General features: G+C 41.4%; 1 protein-coding gene across 4 annotated transcripts in view; it reads left to right on the top strand.

Moving 5' to 3' along the window:
- Positions 1-5,535: 5,535 nt before the first annotated feature.
- DYRK4 (dual specificity tyrosine phosphorylation regulated kinase 4) overlaps positions 5,536-23,398 on the top strand; it is a 42,177-nt gene continuing 24,314 nt past the window's right edge. Inside the window, exons 1-3 of one of the 4 annotated variants that reach the window (XM_074325256.1) lie at positions 5,536-7,512; positions 21,378-21,458; positions 22,158-22,274. In XM_074325256.1, coding sequence (XP_074181357.1) covers positions 21,438-21,458; positions 22,158-22,274 — 138 coding nt within the window. In that variant the 5' untranslated portion in view covers positions 5,536-7,512; positions 21,378-21,437. Of the gene's footprint in view, positions 7,513-16,893; positions 17,056-21,377; positions 21,459-22,157; positions 22,275-22,912; positions 22,959-23,398 lie in introns of those variants that run through there. The other 3 variants (XM_074325257.1, XM_074325255.1, XM_074325258.1) reach the window with 3 other exon arrangements.

The following is a 23,398-nucleotide window of genomic DNA, read 5'->3' on the forward strand; positions in this document are numbered from 1 at the left end:
TTTTAAGCAGCATATGTGAGGGTCTTATTTTCTTACCCATTCAGCCCCCTATGTCTTTTGATTGGAGCATTAATCCATTTACATTTAAAGTAATTGTTGATAGATATGTAGCTATTGCCATTTTATTATTAATATGTTTTATCTTTCCTCCTCCTCCTTCTCTTTCTCTTCCTTCTTAGAATTCCCTCTAACATTCCTTTTAATACTGGTTTAGTGGTGATAAACTCCTTTCACTTTTTCTTGTTTGGGAAGCTCTTTGTCTGTTCTTTGATTCTAAATGATAGCTTTGCTGGGTAGAGTAATCTTGGTTTTAGGTCCTTGCTTTTCATCACTTTGAATATTTCCTGCCAATCCCTTCTGGCCTGTAAAGTTTCTGTTGAGAAATCAGCTGATAGTCTGATGGGAGCTCCCTTGTAGATAACTAACTGCTTTTCTCTTGCTGCTTTTTGGATTCCCTCTTTGTCTTTAACCTTTGCCATTTTAATTATAATGTTTTTTGATGGAGGCCTGTTTGGGTTCATCTTGTTTGGAACTCTCTTTGCTTCCTGGGCTTGTATGTCGATTTCCTTTACCAGGTTAGGGAAGTTTTTCATCATAATTTCTTCAAATAGGCTTTCAATTCCCTGCTCTCTCTCTTTTCCTTCTGATACCTCTGTGATGGGAATATTGGTACGCTTGATGTTGTCCCGGAGGCTTCTTAAACTCTCCTCAATTTTTTGGATTCTTTCTTCTTTTTGTTGTTCTGATTGGGTGTGTTATACTACCTTATCTTCTAAATCACTGATTAGATCCTCTGCTTCATCTAATCTACTGTTTATTCACTCTAATGTATTTATCATTTCAGTTATTGTAGCCTTCATTTCTGAGTGATTCTTTTCTATGTTTTCTATCTCCATTTTTATGTTTCCTATCTCTTTGTTGAAGTTCTCCCTGAGATCACTGAGCATCATTATAACCAGTGTTTGAACGTCTGTGTCTGGTAGATTTCTTGTCTTCATTTTGTTTAATTCTTTTTCTGGAGCTTTGTTCTGTTTTTTTATTTGGGACATGTTTCTTTGTGTCCCCATTTTGACTGCCTCCCTATTTTTACTTCTGTGTATTAAGTAGGGCTGCTATGTTTCCCATTCTTAGTAAAATGCCCTATTGTAGTAGGTGTGCTGTGGGGCCCAGTGGTGCAATCTCCTTGGTTACCTGAGCCAGGAGCTCCAGGTGTGTCCCTTGTGTGGGTTATGTGTGCCCTCCTGTTGTATTTGAGGCTTGGTTGCTCTTTGCATATTAGTAGGAGGGATTGACCTTTGGGCTGATTGGCTGTGACTACAGTGGAGGAACAGTTGTGCAAAGGTTGACCCTATGGAGCAAGATGTGCTTTAGCAGGGCTCTGGTTCCTGCCCAGTGTGCTCTTTGAGTGTGTTGTCCTTTGAGGTGGCCAGGTGATGCTCCAGCAAAGTTTGAATCTGGAAATCAGGTGTACCAGCCCTAGAGCCCCTTTGGGAGGGGCGCTTCCACAGGCCAAGTTACGCTGTGGCCTGTGCCCTGCCCAGGGCCATCTGTCATGAGCCACAAAGAGGTCAAGCCATGAACCAATGCCCATTGCCACTAGTGCCCCACTTGGGGCTGCTCAGCAAGAGGTACAGTACACACCAAAGCCAGATGCTGCTTGTTTGGGTTTTGTGAACCTAGGAGAGATTTTAGGAAAGTTTGTAGCATGAACAAGAAAGGCCATTTGTATGGAAAAGACACTGGAATCAGCTTGGGTGGGTCCAAAAATTGGGTGGGGCAGTGTCTCAGTGAATTACCAGGGCAGGATGAATGGTGTTAGTCAGGCTGATGGAGACTCAGATACAGTGGCTGCCTACGTCTGCAGGCCCGGAGTGGGGAGGGCTCAACAATGAAATGATAGATTCTGCCAGCACTTTTCCCTGGGAGAAACATGTGCCTCTGCACCTCACCCTTGAAGCCAGACAATTCAGTTTCTTCATGTACATCCCTGGCACCTTTTGACCTGCTTCCCCTGTGCTGGAGCTCAGAGCAAGAGAGTCCATCAGCGAGTAAGTCTGTGTGCGGGCCCTTTAAGAGGATCACCTGGGACTCTAGCTGCCCTCTATCTCACCCAGCCACAATCCACACTGGCTTTCACAGCCAGATGTTATGGGGACTTCTCTTCTCAGCACTGGAACCCTGGGCTCGGGAGCCTGTTGTGGGTCTGGGATCTCTCGCTCTTTCGGGAAGGGACTTGTGCAGTTAAGATATCCCTCCTGATTTTTATCGTCATACAGGGGTGTGAGACCAGCCTGTTCCACATCTCTGCCCCTCCTACCAGTCTAGAGATGTCTTCTTCTGTATGTCTTTAGTTGTAGGATTTCTGTTCAGTTAGACCAGGTTGGTTGTTCTCAGTGATGGTTGTTCTGCAGTTTAGTTGTAATTTTGATGTGGTCCTGAGAGGAGGCGAGCACAGCATTTACCTACTCCACCATCTTGATGAGAAATATATGTGTAATATTTTTAAACTTGTCATTATATATAGTAATGTCTGATGTTTCAACATCATGCTGCAATAATTATTGGTGTGACTTGTCTCCAATCCTATGAATAACTTCAAAATTGTGAGGATGCTGTCACTATTTATTATAGTGTCTGCAAGAACCTACCAATGGAGTGATTATTAAAAGTCATGATAACATTTGCATTGGTTCCTATTCTGTCCCTTTTTCGTGTATTCTTAATTTCCTTGGTTCTTTCTAGTGATAGGGGCTGAAAAGGGACTTCCAAGAGACTCAAAGTGGAGTTTCAGTAGTGGTCTGCTACTGCAACAGGAGTATACCGGTGGCATGAGAGCCCCACAAGACTCTACCTTCCACTTGCATAAATCACCACTTTAGCTAGATTCCATACACATACGTGAGTTATCTTTTCATCTTGCAATGAGTTAATTATTTGTAGAACTGTACTCTGAATGAAGAAGGTACAAAAATGGCCAAAATGAGATGCACGGCAGCATTTCTATCAGTTGTCCCCCTTTTCTTTTTCTATAGGCATTAAGCTACTGAGTAACCACTAATAGATCTATATTTTAGGGCCAAAGGTGTTTGTGGCAAGAGAATGGTTTATCTTTGCAGTCAGCTTGGGGAAATGGGTCTTTTCACTTGGTATCCTAAACTGCTCACCACCACATTAGCCCATCTTTCTTCTTTGCCTCCTGTCTCACTCTGCCCTCAGCACATGAGGCCTAATACCAAGATAGCCCCTCTCCTCACTTCATTGGCCACCAGAAAGGAAAAAAGGAACAGCAGCGATTCAGCCACTGTTTTGAAGCCTGCCACATTTTCTCCTCCAAGCCTGCCCTATGTTGTTTGCATCCCTGAGTGTGGGGTCATTACTTATATTTTTCTCCTCCTGCCAATTTAGTTTTTACTCTCTCTCCTGCAGGACTAAAATGGATGCTAAAAAGCCAAGGAAATGCAGTTTGACATCCTTTCCAAATTTGAAAACAGAAGAGAAACAAAATCTCACCTTTTTGAAGGTAAGGATCCTAGAATTTCATTTGTGGAAGAGAATGGTGTCATCTTGAAGACTTGGGGACCCAGTGGCGATTATTGTGCCCCAGGTACCTTCGACAACAGGATGAGAGCAAGGAAGGTGTGAGAGGACCAGGCTAATTGGCAGAGCCAGGGCTGGGAGAGCTTGGAGGGGAAATCGACTGGAGGGCCAGAATGTAGTTTTATGAACTTCAGAACTGCCAGGCCTTAAATAGGTGACTTGTATTTTCGGGGACCCTGGGCTAGTATCTGTTCCACAGTATCTTTTATTCCACTCTGTATTCCTGGTACCAGAGGTGTCCTGGAATGGTTCTGAACAAGTATGCAAAACATTTCCCGAAAAGGTCTGTTTTATTTCTAACACAGGCATGGTGTCTTTCTTTTTACTCTGTCATAAAAACTACTGAATTACCACAGCACTAAAGATAATATTGTGATGTGGTAACTTTGTGATCACCATCTATAAGATCAACTTCTAAATCAGGTGTACTTGTTAATCTAATGCCCTAAGTTTGAATTACACAACTTACTCAAAGGATCATAGTTTTTGAGCTCTTTGTTGTGAAAATTTTGCAGCAAACTTTAGCCAGAGCATTCAGGTGGGGCTTTCTGAATTCTGCGTGCATCATTGATTGGGAGAGCCAGAGGTTAGCCGCCTACCAAAGGCCTGGTGAAAATTCTCCTTACTGTGGATCACATACCACCTTCTTAAAATTATAACTCTTGGGTCACCTCCTCCAAGCGGTCTTCCTGATTTAACTCTAGCATTCTTCCCCTCGGGGTTATAACTCTTAAAATGGACCCTAATGCAAAGTCCATTGTTCCCCACCCCTACTTCTGCCATTGCCATATACAACAAAAACATTTATTTTGCAACTCATAGGTACAAAAATTTACTAATACCTAAAATATTTATTTCAATAAAACAAAATTAATATAAAATATTTGTAATAGGAAATCCTACAGCAAAACATGATAATATAATAAAGACAATATTCTGTTCATTCAAATTTTTAAATACTGTGGCTACAGAGTGGTCTTGGTCATGATTTTACTTAGCAAAATCATCACAAGTTTTGCAACTTTCATTTTTTTTTTAGCTGCTTGAGCTCATATTTATTGAGTGCTTAGATAAACCTTAGAGGCAAGTACTATCATTACCACCATTTTACAGATGAGGAAACTGAGATTCAAGTGAAGTTAATTATTCATGGCCATAAACCAGTGAGTGAAGGACAGAATTCAAACCCATATTCTTTTTTTCTTTAGTTAATATTAAGTTTATTAGGGTAACATCGGTTAATAACATTATATAATTTTCAGGTGCACAAGACTATAATTTGACATATATGTACTCTATTGCATACTGACCACCTGAAATCTAGTTTCCTTTCGTTTCCACGTGTTTGACCCCCTTTACCTGCTTTGCACTCCCTCTGTCCTTTAATTCCTTCTAGTAACCACCATTCTGTTGTCTATATCTATGAATTTGTTCTTGTTTGTTTCACTTGTTTGTTACTTTTTGTTTTATAGTGCACATAAGTGAAATCATATGGTTCTTGTCCTTTTCTGTCTGGCTATTTCACTTAGCATAATAATTTCAAGATCCATCCATATTGTCACAAATGGCAATATTTTATCTTTTTATGCCAGAGTAGTATTCCACTGTATATATTTACCACATCTTCTATATCCAGTCATCCATCAATGAACACTTAGGTTGTTTCCATGCCTTGGCGATTAGATATAAATAATGCAGCAATAAACATAGGGATATATATATATATATATATATATATATATATATATATATATATATATAGAGAGAGAGAGAGAGAGAGAGAGAGAGAGAGAGAGAGATATATATATATATATATATAAAGAGAGAGAGAGAGATATCTATTTTATATATAAATAAATATATTTATATATTTGTATTTTTATATATTTATATTTATATATTTATATTATATATATATAAACAAATATATGTATATATATATATTTTTTTTACACAAATAAGTGTTTTCATATTTTTCAGGTAAATGTTCAGAAGAGGTATTGCTAGATCATATGGTAGTTCTATTCTTAACTTTTTGAGGAACCTCCATACTGTTTTCCATAGTGGCTGCACTAATTAACATTCCCACTAACTGTGTATGAGGCAAACCCATATTGTTAACCACTCTATTCCATGTCTCTTTGCTGAGCAATGTCAACTCTGTTGTCATATACAATTCCTTAATTATATTAATCTTAAGAAGCAAATTCTGCTGCAATTACAGTGACAGGAATGATCAAAAATAAAATTAAAAAGCACACTGAAGATAAATTCATTTATGTTTTATTTGATGTTAACTGCTGGCAAATTGACAATATCATTTTAAAATATTACTTAAACTTATAACTATTGTCTTTACACTGGTAGTTATTCTGATGGGCCCTAAATAAATGTCTTTTCACCACCTGTTTATTAATATTTTCTCCCAATGAACTTCCCATTTAATTGAATTGAATAGGCTTAACTAAGGAGAGGCAAACAAATCAGTAACTGTCCTCAGTACATGAAACCTTGGGTTTCAGTTGATAGTTGTATTAATTGGAGGATGAAAAGAATGAATTATAATCCCTTCACATAAAAAACCATTGAAGATGAGAAAGCTATGGATCTCAGCATACCAACTTCCCCAAGCAGGTGTTGAAAAAATTATTTTAGATATTTAAATAAATTAATAAAAATGTATATTATTTCAGGATATTTAATATGTTATATAGTGTTTATAATGATAAGTAAATATTTTCTATATGGATCTTGGTAGTATTTCAGCTGGGGGGGGTTTAAAATGTCATTTTTAATAATCCATTTCACCTGGCTTTAAGACAACAGGTCTTATAGATAATAGTTTAGTGGTTACCAGAGGGTAAAGGGGTAGGGGGGTGGTAGAAGAGGGTAAACGGGGTCTAATATATGGAAGGAGAACTGATTCTGGGTGGTGAACACACAATGTGATATATAGATGATGTATTATTACAGAATTGTACACCTGAAACCTATGTAATTTTACTAACCATTGTCACCCCAATAAACTTCAATTTAAATAAAAAACAGGTCTTAATATAGTATTAAGTAATATATGATTAGTAGTATTTGTAACAGTAATGCATGGTTATATTAATATAATAATATATAGTATATAGTAATATATGATTCCTATTAAAATGCCCACATTTGTTTGACTAAAACATGGTAAAATATTAGAGATCCATGTACCATAGAGAGACCTTTATCTTTGGCATCTATGGAGAGTCCTCAGCCTTTCAGCTTAGCTGGCAAGGGTGGTAGAACTCTTATAGTGGCTCTCAATTACACTGGATCTCTCTGCCCTTCAGGAAAATGCTTTCGTGTTATAGTTTATCCTAACTGCTGTCAGAAGGAACATACTGTCTTCTGGACCTAACTATGTCCGCTAGTAAGTTGGAGGATGTCTGGCTCTTCTGCAAGTCTATTGAAAGAAAACAGTGTTGCCTCGCAGCCCGCTTCTGGGACTGGAGGAGCTCACTGCAGGGTCTCAGGTTCAGCCCTCCCGGAGGGCGATCTGGAAGAGGCCTGGGGAGGGGGCTCTGTTAACTTAGGATGTTACTTTACAATTTCCCTGGCAGTTGATGAGCAGGTACTACAAAGTATATCCAAAAGCTTGCTTAAGACACATTTTCTATTTTCGGGATACTGGAAGATTAAGTACTTGTTCTGTTATTTCTCTTCTGTCCTTTAAGTCATTCAGTTGCTGAATATCGCCCCCTTTAGACAGGCCTTCCCTCGCCACCCTTTCTAACTATACTATATCTGTGCTTGTTTGCTTGTTTGCTTGTTTGCTGTCTGCCTCCCCCTCTAGAACTGCAATGTCCAATATGGCAGCCACTGGCGACATGAGGCTACGAACCCCCTACATGGGGCTAGTCCAAACGGAGGTGTGCTGTAAGTGAAAAATACACACCAGATTTCAAATACTCGGTGCAAAAAAAACAAAACAAAAAAGTACCTTGTTAATTTTTTATAATTTGGTCAACTTTGTAGTATGTTAATTAATACCTCAATAACATAAAAATCGTTTTATATTGATTACATGTTAATATAGTATTTTGACTATATTGCGTTAAATATATTGTTAAAATTAATTTCATCTGTTTCTTTTTACTTTTTTTAATGTATCTACCAGAAACATTTAAATTACACGTGTGGCTCACTTTATATTTCTACAGGAGAGTGCTGCTCTCGAATGGAAGCTGCATAACAGCAAAGATATTTTTGGTCTGCTTCAGTGCTGAATTCCCCAGAACCCAGGACAGTACCCAGCACAGATTAGCACTTGATGCTTATTTGTGGAATAAAAATCAGGAAAGTGTATATTCATTTGTTCCCCCTACAAATATTTATTGAGTGCCTACTCATTTCATTCAAGTATTGTTCTAGGTGCTGGGGATATAGTGGAGAGCAGAACAGACCAAGACCAAAAGAAAAGAAAGGAAAACAAAACAAAACTCATGACGCTTAAAATTGGGATTATTTGTCAAAAGACCGGATAGAGCAGTTACATGCTGAAAAGGGTAATGACCAGCTCCCATTTTCCTCAGCTGTCAAGAGTTCAGATTGAACTAGACTAGTGGTTCTCAGCCTTGGTTGTTGGATATTTACAATCACCTGGGGGAGGTTTTAAAGACCACTGAAATCAGAATTTCTGAGGGTCACGGACATATTTTTAAAAGTTTATTTCTTATTACCTATTTTGTAATCCGGTCTCTGCCATGCTTTCTCCCACCTCCATGTAAAGTTCCTACATTCCCTCCTTAATTTCAAATGCATAAAAGAAGCTGCAAAAAAAGCCTGTTATTCTCCGGAGCATTTGAGATCTTGCTCCGTGGCATATGTTGTCAGTTTGGCTCAAATAAACTCTTATAAGAATTCCAAAAAGAGTTCCTTCCTATCATGCGGGGACAGATGTCCATTTAAACACCAGTCTGAGACCCTGGTTAGATGACTAAATCTCTCTAACTGTTGGCTGGTTGTGAAACTTGAAAAGTTATTCCTACATTCCCAGAATCCAGTGGGATTAAATGAGATACTGCCTGGCAGCTGTTGGAAGCCCAGTAAATATTGACTGCTTTTACCTTCCCCCCTTCTGTCCATTTAACAGAAAGGGGATTCCTGTAGGTGACAGGCTTATTTATGTCTCCCAGAGTAGAAGAGGGTATCTGAGAGCCATTCATTCTGTCGCATTTTGGATCTCATCGTTACTCCATCAGAAAAACAAACAAACAATCCGACCATTTGGTATTGCAAAGGAATCGAATTCATAGCCAATTATAACTGAAGAGAGAACAAAGAACAGAGATTCCAATTGCCATTTTGCCTAGGTTTTTAGTGTGGTACGCTATTATTTATGGTAATGAATTCACCTTTTAAATGCAAATTGCAGGCTCAGACTAGAAGAACTTAAATGGTCACCTAACTAAACATTTAAACTATAATCACAAGCAGCCATTCTAGAGTTGGTGGCTCAATGAAAAAATGGGCGTATAATACAATATATCTACATTAGGGTACTTTCGGGGTTTGAGGGAGACCGCTTACATACTTTTTCCCATTCTCTCCTAGGACCCCACTCTTCCTTCTGAGACCTACATAGGAAGTGCCATTTCCTTTGTTCTGTATTCCCACTGGTGCTCTCAATTTGGAGAGAGAGGAGAACAAAGAGTTGAGTTTACCTTCAATTGCTATGACCAGCATGTGAAGCAAGAAGCATGGGGGAGCATCTCTGCGTCCCAGAATTAACCAGAGAATAGATAACTTCTCTCGAAAGCTTCCTCAGGCCATGACAAATGGAATCTGTTTGACATTGGAAGTGGAGAGGAGGAGATGTTAGACATACAACCCCCACCCCATATGTGTTTAGCTTTTTACATTTGCTCCTTTCAACAATATTAAGGTAGTCATCAGCCCCATTTTAGAGGAGGAAATTGAGACTCTAGGAGAGTAAGCAAATTAGCTAATTCTGCTAATAAAAGCTGAAATCAGGATTCTGATTTTATTCTCTAATTTATTAATGCTTTTTAAAAAATTGTTTTTATTATTAAATGTTGAGAATATATAAAAGAATATTTAAGTTTATGTGTAAAGCATAAGGAATAATAACACAATGAACACCCTGTGTGTATCCAACACACAGTACAAGAAAAGTCTCCTGTGTCCCTAACTTTCTGAGCTCCAGCTTTGTTCTTTCTCAAGAGTGCTTTGGTTATTCGGAGTCTTTTGTGATTCCATACAAATTTTAGGATTGTTTTATTTATGTGAAAAATGCCATTGGGGTTGTGATAGGGGCTGCACTGAATCTGTAGATTGCTTTAGGTAGTATGGACTTATATTTTTTTTTTGTTTTAGAGAATTTTTATAAGAGTTTATTTGAGCCAAACTGATGACATAGGCTGGGGAGCAAGATCTCAAATGCTCCAGAATGGACATTTAAACAATATTAATTCTTCTAATCCATGAGTATAGAATATCCTTCCATTTGTTTTTTGTTTTCTTCAATTTCTTTCATCAATGTCTTAAGAGTTTTCAGTGAGAACTAACGTCTTAATGATAGTTAGTCTTCCTATCCATGAACGTGGAAAATCTCTTTATTTATTTCGATCTTCTTTGATTTCTTTCATTAAAGTGTCCTAATTTTTCTTATATATATTTTGTACATATTTTCTTAGACTTACACCTAAGTATTCTGATTGGTGGGGGATGCTGATGTAAGCAGTGCATTTTTAATTTCAAATTCTAGTTGTTCATTGCTGATATGTAGGAAAGCAATTGGCTTTGTATAGCAATTTTGTATCTTATAATCTTCCTATAATTGTGGCTGTATATTGTCGTTAGATAAACAGAAGTACTTAATTAAAAGTAGATAAATTTATGATATGTACTTTTTGTCTTGTTTAAGAAATCATTCTCTCCTCTAAAATCATAAAGATACAGTCATATGCCACATAACAATATTTCAGTCAACCACAGACTGTATATACAGGTATATTGGTGGTCCCATAAGATTGTAATGAAGCTGAAAAATTCCTATTGCCTAGTGACATCATAGCTATTGGAATGTCACAGCATAACACATTACTCACGTGTTTGTGGTGATTCTGGTATAAACAAACCTGCTGTGCTGACAGTCGTATAAAAATATAGCAATGCAATTATGTATATTACATAATATTGATAAGGATAATAAATGACTATGCTATAGGTTTATGTATTTACTATGCTTTTTATAATTATTTTAGAGTATACTGTTTCTAATTATAAAAAAAGTTTGAGTATGCCATGTTATGCCAGCAGCAACCTCATACATCTTCTGTTTCCCAAATCTCTTGATTGCATCTTTTTTTTTTAATGCTTGATTTAATCTAGTGTTATTTTGACAGTAACATCCTGTACAGGCTTGTAGCCTAGGAGCAGCAATAGGCCATCCCATATAGCTCAGGTGTGTGGTAGGCTACACCATCTAGGTTTGGGGAAGTGCACTCTACAATGTTCACACAACAGTGAAATCACCTAGCCACACATTTCTCAGAGCATAGCCCTGTCATTAAGTGGTTCTTAACTCTATAGATATGTCTGCTAAAAGTTTTGTAATTCTGTCTTTCATCAGTCCTGAAAAAGTCTCAGCCATTTTGTCTTTATGTCTGCCATATTCTTGCTCTCCTTCTGAAGCTCTAATAAGATGTATGTTAGAGCCCACTTTGCCTCCATGTTTGTAATCTCTGAACGTATTTTTCATCTCTTTACCTCTCTGTGCTGCTGGCTGGATAATTTCTTCAAACTTTTCTCCTCCAGTTCACTAATTCTTTCTTTGGCTATGTATAATTTTTCATTAAGCCTATTCATTGACTTTAAAGTTTCAATTTTTATGTATTTTTTATTTTTCAAAGTTCTAACTTGTTCATTTTAAAATCTGGTCATTTGCATAGTGTCTTACACTTATTTTTTAGTCTCTTTTATTTCTTTAAGCATATTATGCATCACTACTTTGTAATTTTTACCTGATAATTCCAATACTTGGATTTTTTGAGGGGGTTATTTATTCTGGTGTCTATAGTTTGTGCTAGTTCTTACTCATAGTACCTTGTTTCCTTGTGTATTTTGTAAATCTTTTTTTTTTTTTTTTTTTTAACTACTGTGAGGTTACTAATCTTGTTTTCAGAAAAGGAAACTAAGCCTGAGAAAGGGTAAATGGTTTGCCAAAGTCACACAACTAGCAAGTAGCAGAGCCAGAATTCTAGCTGTTTGTCTAACTCCAAACTCCATGTACTTTTTTTCTAGCCTATGAAGTTTTAAAGACCCTTGACTGATGAATTCTTTCATAAATCATTCCACAAGTGTTTACTGAGAGCCTGCTTTGAGTCGAGCATTGTCCTTGGTGCTGGGATACAAAAATAAACAATATACAGCTCCTTGCTTAGTATGCATAGCCTAGTGGGGGACATAAACATGTAAATAGACAAGGGACAATAAGGCATGGTAAGGACACTCACTAAGGTAGAAACAAAGTTCTCTGGGAGCCTAGAGAAAATTTCCTAAGCCATTGGCTAATGCCGAGGCACAATGCCACGCTTCACTGATGTGCCAGTCAGCTACAGTCCATCAAGTGGCATAGTTACAGGGCTCATGATTCACATTCTCTCAAAGGGAATGATGCCCCCTGGAGTTAAACAGGGATACTGCAGGGTGAACTAAAGGAAGGGCATTTCAGGCAGAAGGAATAACATATGCAAACGCATAGAATAAATCTAAATCAGTGGGAACAAAGGCTTACAAATCATCTCCTCTAGTCCTTCTACATGATGCATAAATCCACTTTCTATTATAGGGAAATTAGTGTCTAATTTATTTAATTACTTTAGAATAAACACCTGCTTTCTGAGTGTTTCTATCTATTGTCAACTGTATCCACGTGTCATCATAATAGAAGCATGATCTTACATCTAATTAGAGACCTTTGGAGGGGAAGTGCTTTATAAGCCCTTCACACCCAGTTTCATGGGAGAACACAAGAGGTCAGAGGATATCACCTCACGTCAACGCGATACCGTAGAGGGCACCAGGGAGCATAGATTCGAGACCCCGGCTTGCTGCTGTTGTGTTGTTATCTTCAACAAGTCACTTGGATCCCTTCTTAGCTTCTCTTTCTCCATGTGTAAAATGAGAGCTTTTAACTACAGGTTCCCTGAGGTGGCTTCTAGCACCACGATTTTCCAAGCTCCATGTCCAGAGGTCCAGAAGGGGGAGTATCTCCCCCAAGGCCAGTCACTGAGTGCATTAGAAAGCGGCTCCAAGCATCTGGGTGTACAGGCTTATGCTTTGCCCTTCCCTCAGGTCCGAAGGACCACCAGGGTCTCTCTCCTCCACCTTCACCAGGGCGTAACCCGGTGGGCAGGACCCCAGGGAGGGCATGCATCGGTGAGATGAAAACCTGGTCCCCCAAGGGGCTGGCCTCCAGAGTCCAGCCTTAGCTGTGGGTGTCATCGGGAGGCTGCTCCCACCTGGCAAGGCATCACGGGCTTCCTCACACACAGTCAAGGGGCTTTAGGGGCAGAGTCTTAGCTATAAGAGGCAGCGGGAGAAATGCCGTAATTTGCCGAAGGTCTGTGGAGCGATAGGAGCTTAATGCTCGGCTGCGGATGTGAGGAACCTGGGTACATCCCTGTTTGTCCCAGATCTCTGAGGTGCTCTGCTGGGCTTAATTATTGAACTTGTATTCTTTAGAGAATCCCCTCAGGTTTCTCTTCTCTCTCATTATCCCCTCTCCCTGCTTTAACGCATTTGTTTTGAACTCTCAGTTGTTCTAGCCTCTGGGAAAGAATTATGGAGCCTGTAAGGAGGAAGCTGTGATTTGATATCACAGAACTTGAGCTTTACTTGCCACTGATCAGGCACTTGGGGATTTTTTTTTTTTTTTTTTTTTAACGGAGAGGAGGAAGAGACAAGGCGGAGCCAACTGAGGGAAAAAAAACCAACAACCCTGTGAGGGTTGTTGTTTCATGGAGGTGTGTCTTTCTGAAAAGGCTAGATGTCTTAGGGGCAGGGGGCCAGGTGGCCCTGATGCCTGCTGAGAGCCCACTTGCTTTCTTCCCTAAACTTTACAGATGAGAACATCCAAGCTTCTGTCCAAGGTAATAAGATGAGGCCATGCGTCTTGGGGTTCTGCTCTAACTAGCCCTACATAGGGATCAGAGTGAAGGGGCAGGAAATGTACTCTCCTGTGACTCGTGGGTTAACTTTGAATGTTAAGGGTGGGGGCTTGGCATGATGAGAACGCAAAATAGAGAAGGGGAAGGTGGAGTGGCACTGGGAGAAGATACTGATGCAGGATGTAGGACTGGAGATTTCACCTTTCTATGTGTCTTCTTCCTCCGTTCTGACAGAAGTCACGTGTCAGTGTGACCCATGGGATGGGCTCCTGCCTGATAGGGTTTGCAAAGCACTTCTTTCCTAAAATGAACCATTTCTTTCATCTAGTTCCCCAGTACTGGAAAGTCTTCTTTGAGCAGATATTTATTTGAGACAAAGCACTTCCTTTTCTGAGAATTCTTTGAAAACGCAATTTCTTTGAGAGGGAGAAGGGTTTTCTCTAGGGTGAAGGAGCTGATTAGAAGGCTTTCCTTCCAAAAGGAAGCGCCAGGCAGCAAGAGAGCACTCGCACCTGGTGGGAGTGGAAGCCACGTGGAGTGGGAATGTGGCTACACTGTCGAAAGTGTGGACTACCAACCGAATGGGGATGCTGGAGTCACAGCTCAACGGTCTCCCAGGGTGGCTTAGAGTCGTCTCAAATCTTTGAGGACAGCTAATAGGGCTTCCTGTTCTCTCAGTCTCTCCCTCCTTTCCTTTTTTCCCTCCTTCCTTTTGCAAATATTTAGGTACCTACTATGGGTGAGATACCACATTGGGCTTCGGGATTCTGAGATGAGACCCAGATCTTTTGTTAAAGCGTCTTACAGTCTGGGAGGAAGACAGATGCTGTGCAGCAAATCTTCGCAGGTGCTGTGATCAGGACAAGTACAAAGCGTGGGGTAGCAGGAGGGTTCCAAATGCAAGAGGGATGGTTACAAAGGCTTCATGGAGGGAAGTGGTACCTTGGCTGAGGCTTGAACGTGGGCGAATTCACCAGGTGAATGACAGGGGTGTGGAGAGGAGGAAGTGATGATAGGGTGGGTGACAGGAGAAGATTCCCAGGACCAGCAGTAGTAAAAGTGTTGAGATGTGAAATAGTGTGGTGTTTGAAAACTGCAAGTCATTCCTAATTGCTGGAGCTACAAGGGCAGGGCCAGGGTCATGGCGAGGCATGAGGCTGGGAGGGCTTTGTAGGCCAGGACTTCTACGCACTGGGAGGGCATCACTGAGGAGATTTAAGCAACAAGATCAGATGTTCATGTTAATTTTGGAGGTCACTGGGGCAGAAGAGGATGGGTTGGGGGAGGGGCGGGGAAACCGCTCAGGAGACCATTGCAATAGGTGCCTGAACCAGGCATGTGTGGGCAGAGGCGTGCAGGGCTAGCTTCCTTCTCACACATTTGTGCTACTCATGGTAAGAAATCATAAGTGACAATTGGCCAATTTGTAAAAACATTCTCACTCTCACTACTGCAAGTGAGAAGGTCATGCTTACTGCAGTCAGCTTATGTTGATTAATCTAGATTTGCAGTAAAGGCATTTCCCTGTAACATCGTACAAAGGAAGCAGCCTTGTTTAAAAGCAGCCTATAGCTTATCCTGCCATCCCAGCAAGGAAGGTGATACTTAATGAAGATCCATCCCCATCCCGAGACACTCAGCAAATCCAAGGCTGGCTCTGCAGGTGGCCCCCGTCAGTGTAGACTCTTGTGGCATGGACACTGACACACACAGGCTGGGCACTGTGGGGACCCCGAGATGAACCAGCCAGAGGGACTGCTGTCGAGGGCTGGCATGTCACAGAGGGCCTAACTTTTGCTGCCACAGAGTCTCGTTGTGGGGAGATGAGAATTCATAAAAAATTAGGGTGGGCACGTCAACATCAATGGCATAAAGGAAACCCAAGTTCAGAGTTGGGAGAGACAGATTCCAAAGAGGGGATTGCATTATATCGTGACTCCCAAATCCGGCTGCACACAACTCACCTGGGGAGCTTTTTAAAAAATACAGGTTTCTGGGCCACCGCTAGGGAATCGGGTCAGATCTGAGATTCTGTATGTTGAAAGCCCTTCAGACAAATGTGAAAGCCACTGGAGCATATGCTCTGTGCTGACACACAGATGTGCTCAGGAAAGACTGCATCCTCAGGGCCCATCCCATGTATCCTCCCGGAGGGGGAGGCAGGAAGGACGTGTTCCTGGAAGAATCCTTGAGTCCCAGGAATCAGTAACTGTAATAATTTGGCAACTTTGAACTATTTTGCATGAGGGCTAGAGATGTGGGTGAGGGCGGAGCATCTGGGGTTCTGCTTTCTCACTTTCCCTGGAATCAGCTTTCACACTGAACTCAGTTTCTGTTTGAGAAAGGTGAGCTGGCTTTTGCAAAGCAGTGAGATGGAATTTGCCTTTTTTTCCCCCTGAGAAAACAAAAGAAGTGTGGGAACCCAGGGGTCTCCAGCTCAGTAGACACAGGCACAAGAGAGGTGGAGGAGGGACCCAGGGTCAGGGCTCCAGGCTGGAGGCGTCTCATCAGGCAGCCAAGTGCAGTCGTGCAGGGCCCAGGCCCTCTGGGTCTGTCACCCGGCGATGTAAGCATAGTTGGAGACCCCAGGGCCATCCCCTGGTTTGGACGTGGGCCTCAGTATGGGAGAATCTTAGCAACCTGCGCCTGCTTGTAAACTCACGTCTCCCTCTCTTCTTCATATCCGCGCATTGCGGTGTCGTTGCTGTGCCCGTGCTCTGAGGCTCTGAGCCCAGCTCCCTCCACAGCGTCTCCTGAAGTGTAACCCCCTCCATCAGGCTCTCGGGGACTGAGTTCCCTGCCATTGTTACTGTTCCCTCCCTCCCCAGCATTGCATGGAACCATGTAGCTTTCTCTGTTGTAATGTTTTTTGTTTTTAAATAACGGTATTTTCAAATGATAAGCACTACATGTTCATATAAAAAGTCTGGAAAATAAAGGAGCGTCAGTCACAGTCGGGTTCTGGCTTGAAGAGGCCTCTCTGAGCGCTGTGACAGGCACAGAAAGGGGTTCTGCAGCCGCCTGGTCACTTCCTCCGATGCCCCGCCCTTAGCCCCGCCCTTAGCCCCGCCCTTAGCCCTTAGCCCCGCCCTTAGCCCCTCGCCCCTTAGCCCCTCGCCGCTCCACAGGCTTCCTCCAGCCCGTCCAGTGCCCAGGCCTCGGACAGCACAGGACTCACCACCTATGCTGGTGCCCCTGTGGATAGAATCTTTTCTATGCTGAGGATTCGACATTTGGACACAGAGCTCAAGACCATTAAGGAGATTCCTGTTCTCTTGGGTCAGAGGTCAGTGAGGGACCACAGAACAATGTCATGAAGCCCAGTGTCTTACAGGAAACGTTCTGTTTGGCCACCATGAATGCGGGCTCACACCTTCTTCCTGCCTCCCGGGGTTGCTATGGTAGAATGCAGTGTTGTTATGGGTCCTGTGTGTCTCTGAGGAAGCTGCTGGAGACAAAAAACAGCCAGCAGGTTCATCAGCGTGGGCCATACATCGGTACCAGTGCACGGGCTATGGGTGCAGAGCTGTGGAGGCTGCCAGCCCTCACGGTGGCCTGGCCAAGCCTGGGGCACCGGGAACCCTGGGCTGGTAGCACTTGGTCGTGAGCTGCCTCTCTTTACTCCAGGTTGTCATCCAAACTTAATTTTTTATGTGTGGCATGATGTGACAAAGGTTGGGAAGCACTGTTCTACATGCAATGGTTTTCAGTCTTGGTTCCGTAAGAGGATGAAGGTTGAACACTGTCAGGAGTCCCCTGAATGAATCTTACAGACAGATGGGACTTTGGAGATTACATCTTGCCCAGCCCACAGTTCCATGCACATTTCTCACAGGTGCTCATGGGGTGGAATCGGCACTTCCAGTGGTGGAGAGCTCACTGCCTCGCAAGACCTCACGAAGGCTCTAAACTTAAGAAAAGCCTTCTTTTTACTGAACCAGAAGCTACCTCCCTAAAAATTCTACACTTTGACCTGATTCTGTTCTTTGGACCCCGTAGAACAAGTTTGTACTGTGTCAAGCAACAGCCCTTCTGATATTGCCCCTCTTCTCAGGAGTTTGTTTTATTAATAACCTTAATGTTTTTTAGAACAGTTTTAGATTTACAGAAAAATGGAGCAGATAGTACAGAATTCCCACATACCTCTCCATACCCCGCACCAGTTTCCCCTGTTTCTATCTTACATTCGTATGGGGCATTAGTTACAATTAACGAACACATATTGATACATTATTATTAAGGAGACTCCATACTTTAGGCAGATTTCCTTAATTTTAACCTAATGTCCTCTGTGTCCCAGGGTTACATCCAAGACACCACATTACACCTAGTTTTCATGTCTCCTTAAGCTCCTTCCTTTTGGTTCTAACAGTTTCTTAGACTTTCCTTTTTTTGGGATGATCTTGACAGTTTTGAGGAGTACTGGTCAGATATCTTGTAGGATGCTTTTTATTGGAATTTGCCGTTTTTCTCATGATGAGGTTAGGGCTATAGATTTGGGGACAAAGGCCACGGAAGGGAAGTGCCATTTTCATCAAACTCTGTCAAAGGTGCCTGCTATCAGCACGGTTTACGACTGTTGATGCTGACCTGGATCGCGTCGGAGGTAGTGTCTCCCTGGTTCTGCCACGGTGAAGTGGTTCTTTCTCTTTCCATGCGGTGCTTTGTGGAAACGAGTCACTATGCACAGCCCATGCTGAGGGAGTGGAGTTGTGCTGCTCCTCTTTGAGGGTGGAAGTATCTATAATTTATTAGGGATTCTTCTGCATGGGAGATTTGTCTCTTCTCCCTTATTTATTTCTTCATTAAATATTTTAGCTACATGAGCATGGGCTCATGGATATTAATTTTATGCTTAGAGTTATAATCCAATGCTACAGTATTTTGTTGCTGAAATTGTTCCAGCTTTAGCCAGTGTGGCTCTTTCGCCCTTTTGACATATTCTTATCAATGTTTTTGTTGTTGTTTGTTTTTTGTTCTTTTCATCAGTGCTTTACTTTCTGTCACTACAAGATGCTCCAGGCTCATCTTGCACATTTCCTGCTCCAGTCCTAGAGTCAATTATTTTTCCTAGGAGCCTTGGTTCCTCCTATTGGAGAATGGAATTAGAAACCACGATCTGAGTGCTAAGTGTTTATTTCTACTGGGATGTTATTTCTTGTAGGACCTCTCAGATGACAAAGCAAAGAAGTCTGTGTGTGTGTGTGCACGCTAACCCTTATGTATACACATATCTATAAATATTTCTATATGTAGTCATCTGTATCTATATTAAGTTAAGCTTAAGTTCTTACTAATGTCTCCAACTCTAATCCATTATCACATGGTGGAAATGTTAATGTTGACCTTGATTATCTATAAGTTTCCACTCTGACAGTGAAAAACCTGGTTCCTACCGTCTCACCCACTTATTTAATTGTTTGATTCCAGTATACATGTATGGCAGTATCAGAATTGTTACCCTCTCAGAAGTGTTGTTTCATCTTCTCTCAGCTTAAACATCCTCAGTTCCTGTAATCATTTTAGGCTCCACATCATTTTGCATATTCTCCATCATTTCTGAGTCCATGGTTTTCCTGTCTCATGAGAAATGAGCAAAGATCTCTCTTTCCATCTTACAAATGAGGAAAATGAGCTCTCTCAAACACGTACCCTTAGCATATACAAGGCACCGGTTTACGTGCTTTTCATGTATGGATTCAACTCATCCTCACAACAACCCCGTGAGGTGGTACTGTTATTATCCCCGTGTTACAGGAGGAGAGGTTAATAACTTGCCAAAGGTCAAGCAACTAATGAGTAGTGGAGCTGGGATTCAAAACCAGAGTCTGCTTCAGAGTCCATATTTGTGAGCATTATTTTATGCCACATTGCTGCTGGAGGGATCTTTCTGAAATATTTGTATATGTAACTCCCAGCCTTGCAAAGTGTCAGTGCTTTACTATTGCCCATAAGATAAAGACCAAGTACCTTAGCTTAGCACTGAGAACCTCAGCACTGAGAACCTTCGCACTGAGAACCTCAGCATACCTATGCCCCAGGTTAACCAGCATGAGCTGTGAAGACGCCTGGAATATGCCCAGGTGCTGTTGTTTTTGTTTCACCTAGTGAACACACTCTCTACTCTTCCTCCCAAATATAGCCCAGAGCAGGCCACACCCGTTCCAAAAAGCCTGTCCATATTCTCTGAGGCAGATGCATTCACAGTGATCTCTTCCTTCTTTGTTGACTCTCATTGTCCACGCGCTGTGTTTGGTATTTAGTCTGGGGTGAGTTTTGTTAATGTACTTTTCATTTATCTGTCCAGTCTCCCAACTCATCCTCAGTGCCGACTTGTCATTGTTGGTGGTTGTAAGTTTTAATCCCCACAGATTTATTTGATGAGAAGTTGGCACTTAATGAGATTCACCATTACAGTATTTGCTCAGGTATCATCGTCGTCTATCCAATAAACAACCAAATCCTGTACGCAGTACACGTTAGCTAATCAAATTAGTTTGGTCTGAGGCTCTGGCCCATGCTCTAGGCAGTCCCCTCTCCCTCAGATCAAGTCCTGATTCTAGAAGGTCAGGATGGACTCTTCTAAATAGTCCACATCAGTACAGTTCTGTGGAGGGCTTAGCCGTGCTAGGTGATAATAAGTTGAAGCACTGTACCCCATTCCTAGTTCAATGCAGCCGGTATACCAAGTTTCACAGAGGTGAGTCTGGCCCCAGCTGTGTCTCAGCTTTGGACAAATGTCATTTGCTTCCCTCAGAGACGGCTGGAAGAAGGAGACCCCTGGGTTGTGCTTCAAAGAGTAGAACCGAGATTCAAGCGGTAGCCTGTTTTTGCTGAACTTTAGTCATTTCAGTGCCACCATCATGACTTTTGTGTACTCACATTGTTTTTACTTAAATTTTAGCCTCATGACAAATAACAACAACAACAACAACAACAGAATTGTAGGTTTAACATACTAGTTATAGTTTCTCAATTGGATATAAAAATAAATGCCTAACCATTCAATAACTATTATCTGTGTACTATGCACAATTATGTCACATGCCTTCATTGCGTGCATGCTACTCTAGGACACACTGTGCTGCTGCTTTGGTTTCCTCCCTCCACCTCTTTCCAGATGTTAAGTCTCTTCTGATCAGGTCAATGGTGTTCAGGCTGGGCACCTATATTCTAGTAGGTTCTCCTCAGGCACCTTTGGAGCTCCTCTGAGGGTGAAAGCATTCCTGGGCTAGACAACGGGCATTTTCTTCTCTTCAGCAAGAGCAGCTCAGCTTTGATCTCTTCTCATGTCCAGGGCTCTAGTTAAGATTTTATTGGAGGGAAGGGTTCAGTGGATATATTTTTTTTAAATGTGTGAAAACCACAGAACAAGTCAGTCCAGGATAGACACTGCTAGAAAGATCATTTGTTTGGGTATTTATTCAAGCAGTCATTCACCCAGTGCCTTGAGTCTCTCTTGGCTCTTCCTAGCTTTAGGGGGTGAGCAGAGGTGGCTTCAAGTGTATCTTGTTTATTGTAATGAAGCAATATATTAATACATGTGTGGGTGGCTTGGGGTGAAACCATGCCAAGCACTAATTTCCAATTCTCTTCCACTTGATCCAGGTTGAGAGTAAACCTTTGGTTCAAGCCGAGAAGCCATCTTCCACTGTCAAGAACATCAGAATGACCCGCTTATTACATAAGGTAGGAAGTGATGCTTAGTATCTTTTCCCGAGGAGAGGATGAGGGCACATAGGTGGCCAGGGTAGTTTTGAACAGGAATTTTTGGTCAATTCAGCATGACAAGATAAGCACATTTTATCCACATCACCATGCCTCCTCTCCACACGATGCTCAATGTTGCTATTTATTGATAGTCAAATTACCTCTTCCCTAATCAATCGATCAATTGATCAATCAATCAATTAATCAATGCAGGGTGGTGGGAGGCATCCAAGTGAGTAGGTCATGTCAATAATGTAGAGAAAATGGGAACTTATATTGCACTAAGGAAATTTTGCAGGAAGAACTTCCCCATGTTAGGGTGGTATGATATTGGAATGATGATAATAATGGCTAACACTTGTGGAATATTCTACATAGATTGCCTCATTTACCTCACAGAAAGTGTGAGGTAGGTGCCATTGTTGTTCCCATGATACTGATGAGAAGATTGAAGCTTAGACAAAGGGTATGATCTGTGTAAGGTCTACAGCTGATAAGTGGAGTAGGAATTCAAGCCCAGAGGCCATCTGTCTGACCACTCTGCTTTTCTCTGCAAGAACTTTAAATACAGATTTAGGTCTGGCATCCTTGCTGCGGGGAAGGTGCTGGAAGAAATGACTCTCCAAGACATTTTCTTGCCTGAGGCTTCTGTAACTTTTCCACTTTCTCCTTCCATAGAGTACAAACACTGACATTACTTCACTCTCTTTTGTGGATACCACGGGGAAGAAAAACATGGTTAGCTTCCCACAGATCAGCCACAAAATCCTACTAAAGCCATCCCTGCTGTATCAGGTGAGTGCAGGGCAGTGGACATGGCCTTCGGCAGGCAGGTGAAAGACCTGATTTCAGTATAGAGTCAAGTTTAGAAAGTCCCAGGAAGGTGGGAAAAGCACAAAGTGAGCTGAAGAGTTGGGCTCTAGTCCTGTTCTCACTCTTTACAATGAATGTAAACTTCAGCAAATGTCATTGACTTTCTTTTATCTACAAAACAGGCTCTCTATAGGGTCGTCATGAGGATTCATTGAGGAAAGGAAAAATGAAGTATCTGTTGTGTAAATGGTAAAAGCATACAACATTGCTTTGGAGGTTTTTGCCACCCCATTGGAGGATTTTTTTTTTTTTTTTTTTTTTTTTTGCCTCCAATGCCTCCTCATTTTTTTTGGTGTAAAGACCAAATGAGATAATGTGAGAAAGTGCCAAATTAAAGAGACATTATACACACATAAGTTTAAGTATTTGTGTCCTTGGGCAAGTCGTTATCCAGTTAGGAATTAGCCTTCTCAAGAGAAACAGGAAAATACTGTTCCCATCTTCTCCTGTAATAAGATGTCACTAGAATTGTCAAATGCATCCTGTAAGGTACATGGGTCTTACAGAGAATAATGAGAATCAGACAGATACTTTCTTTGAGATAAATATGATTACTTCCCACAGATCAGCCACAAAATCCTACTAATGCCATCCCTGCTGTATCAGGTGAGTGCAGGGCAGTGGACATGGCCTTCGGCAGGCAGGTGAAAGACCTGATTTCAGTATAGAGTCAAGTTTAGAAAGTCCCAGGAAGGTGGGAAAAGCACAAAGTGAGCTGAAGAGTTGGGCTCTAGTCCTGTTCTCACTCTTTACAATGAATGTAAACTTCAGCAAATGTCATTGACTTTCTTTTATCTACAAAACAGGCTCTCTATAGGGTTGTCATGAGGATTCATTGAGGAAAGGAAAAATGAAGTATCTGTTGTGTAAATGGTAAAAGCATACAACGTTGCTTTGGAGGTTTTTGCCACCCCATTGGAGGACTTTTTTCTTTTCTTTTTTTTTTTTTTTTTGCCTCCAATGCCCCCTTATTTTTTTGGTGTAAAGACCAAATGAGATAATGTGAGAAAGTGCCAAATTAAAGAGACATTGTACACACATAAGTT

The sequence above is a fragment of the Rhinolophus sinicus genome, linkage group LG02, assembly GCF_036562045.2.
Source record: "Rhinolophus sinicus isolate RSC01 linkage group LG02, ASM3656204v1, whole genome shotgun sequence".
Taxonomy (NCBI): domain Eukaryota; kingdom Metazoa; phylum Chordata; class Mammalia; order Chiroptera; family Rhinolophidae; genus Rhinolophus; species Rhinolophus sinicus.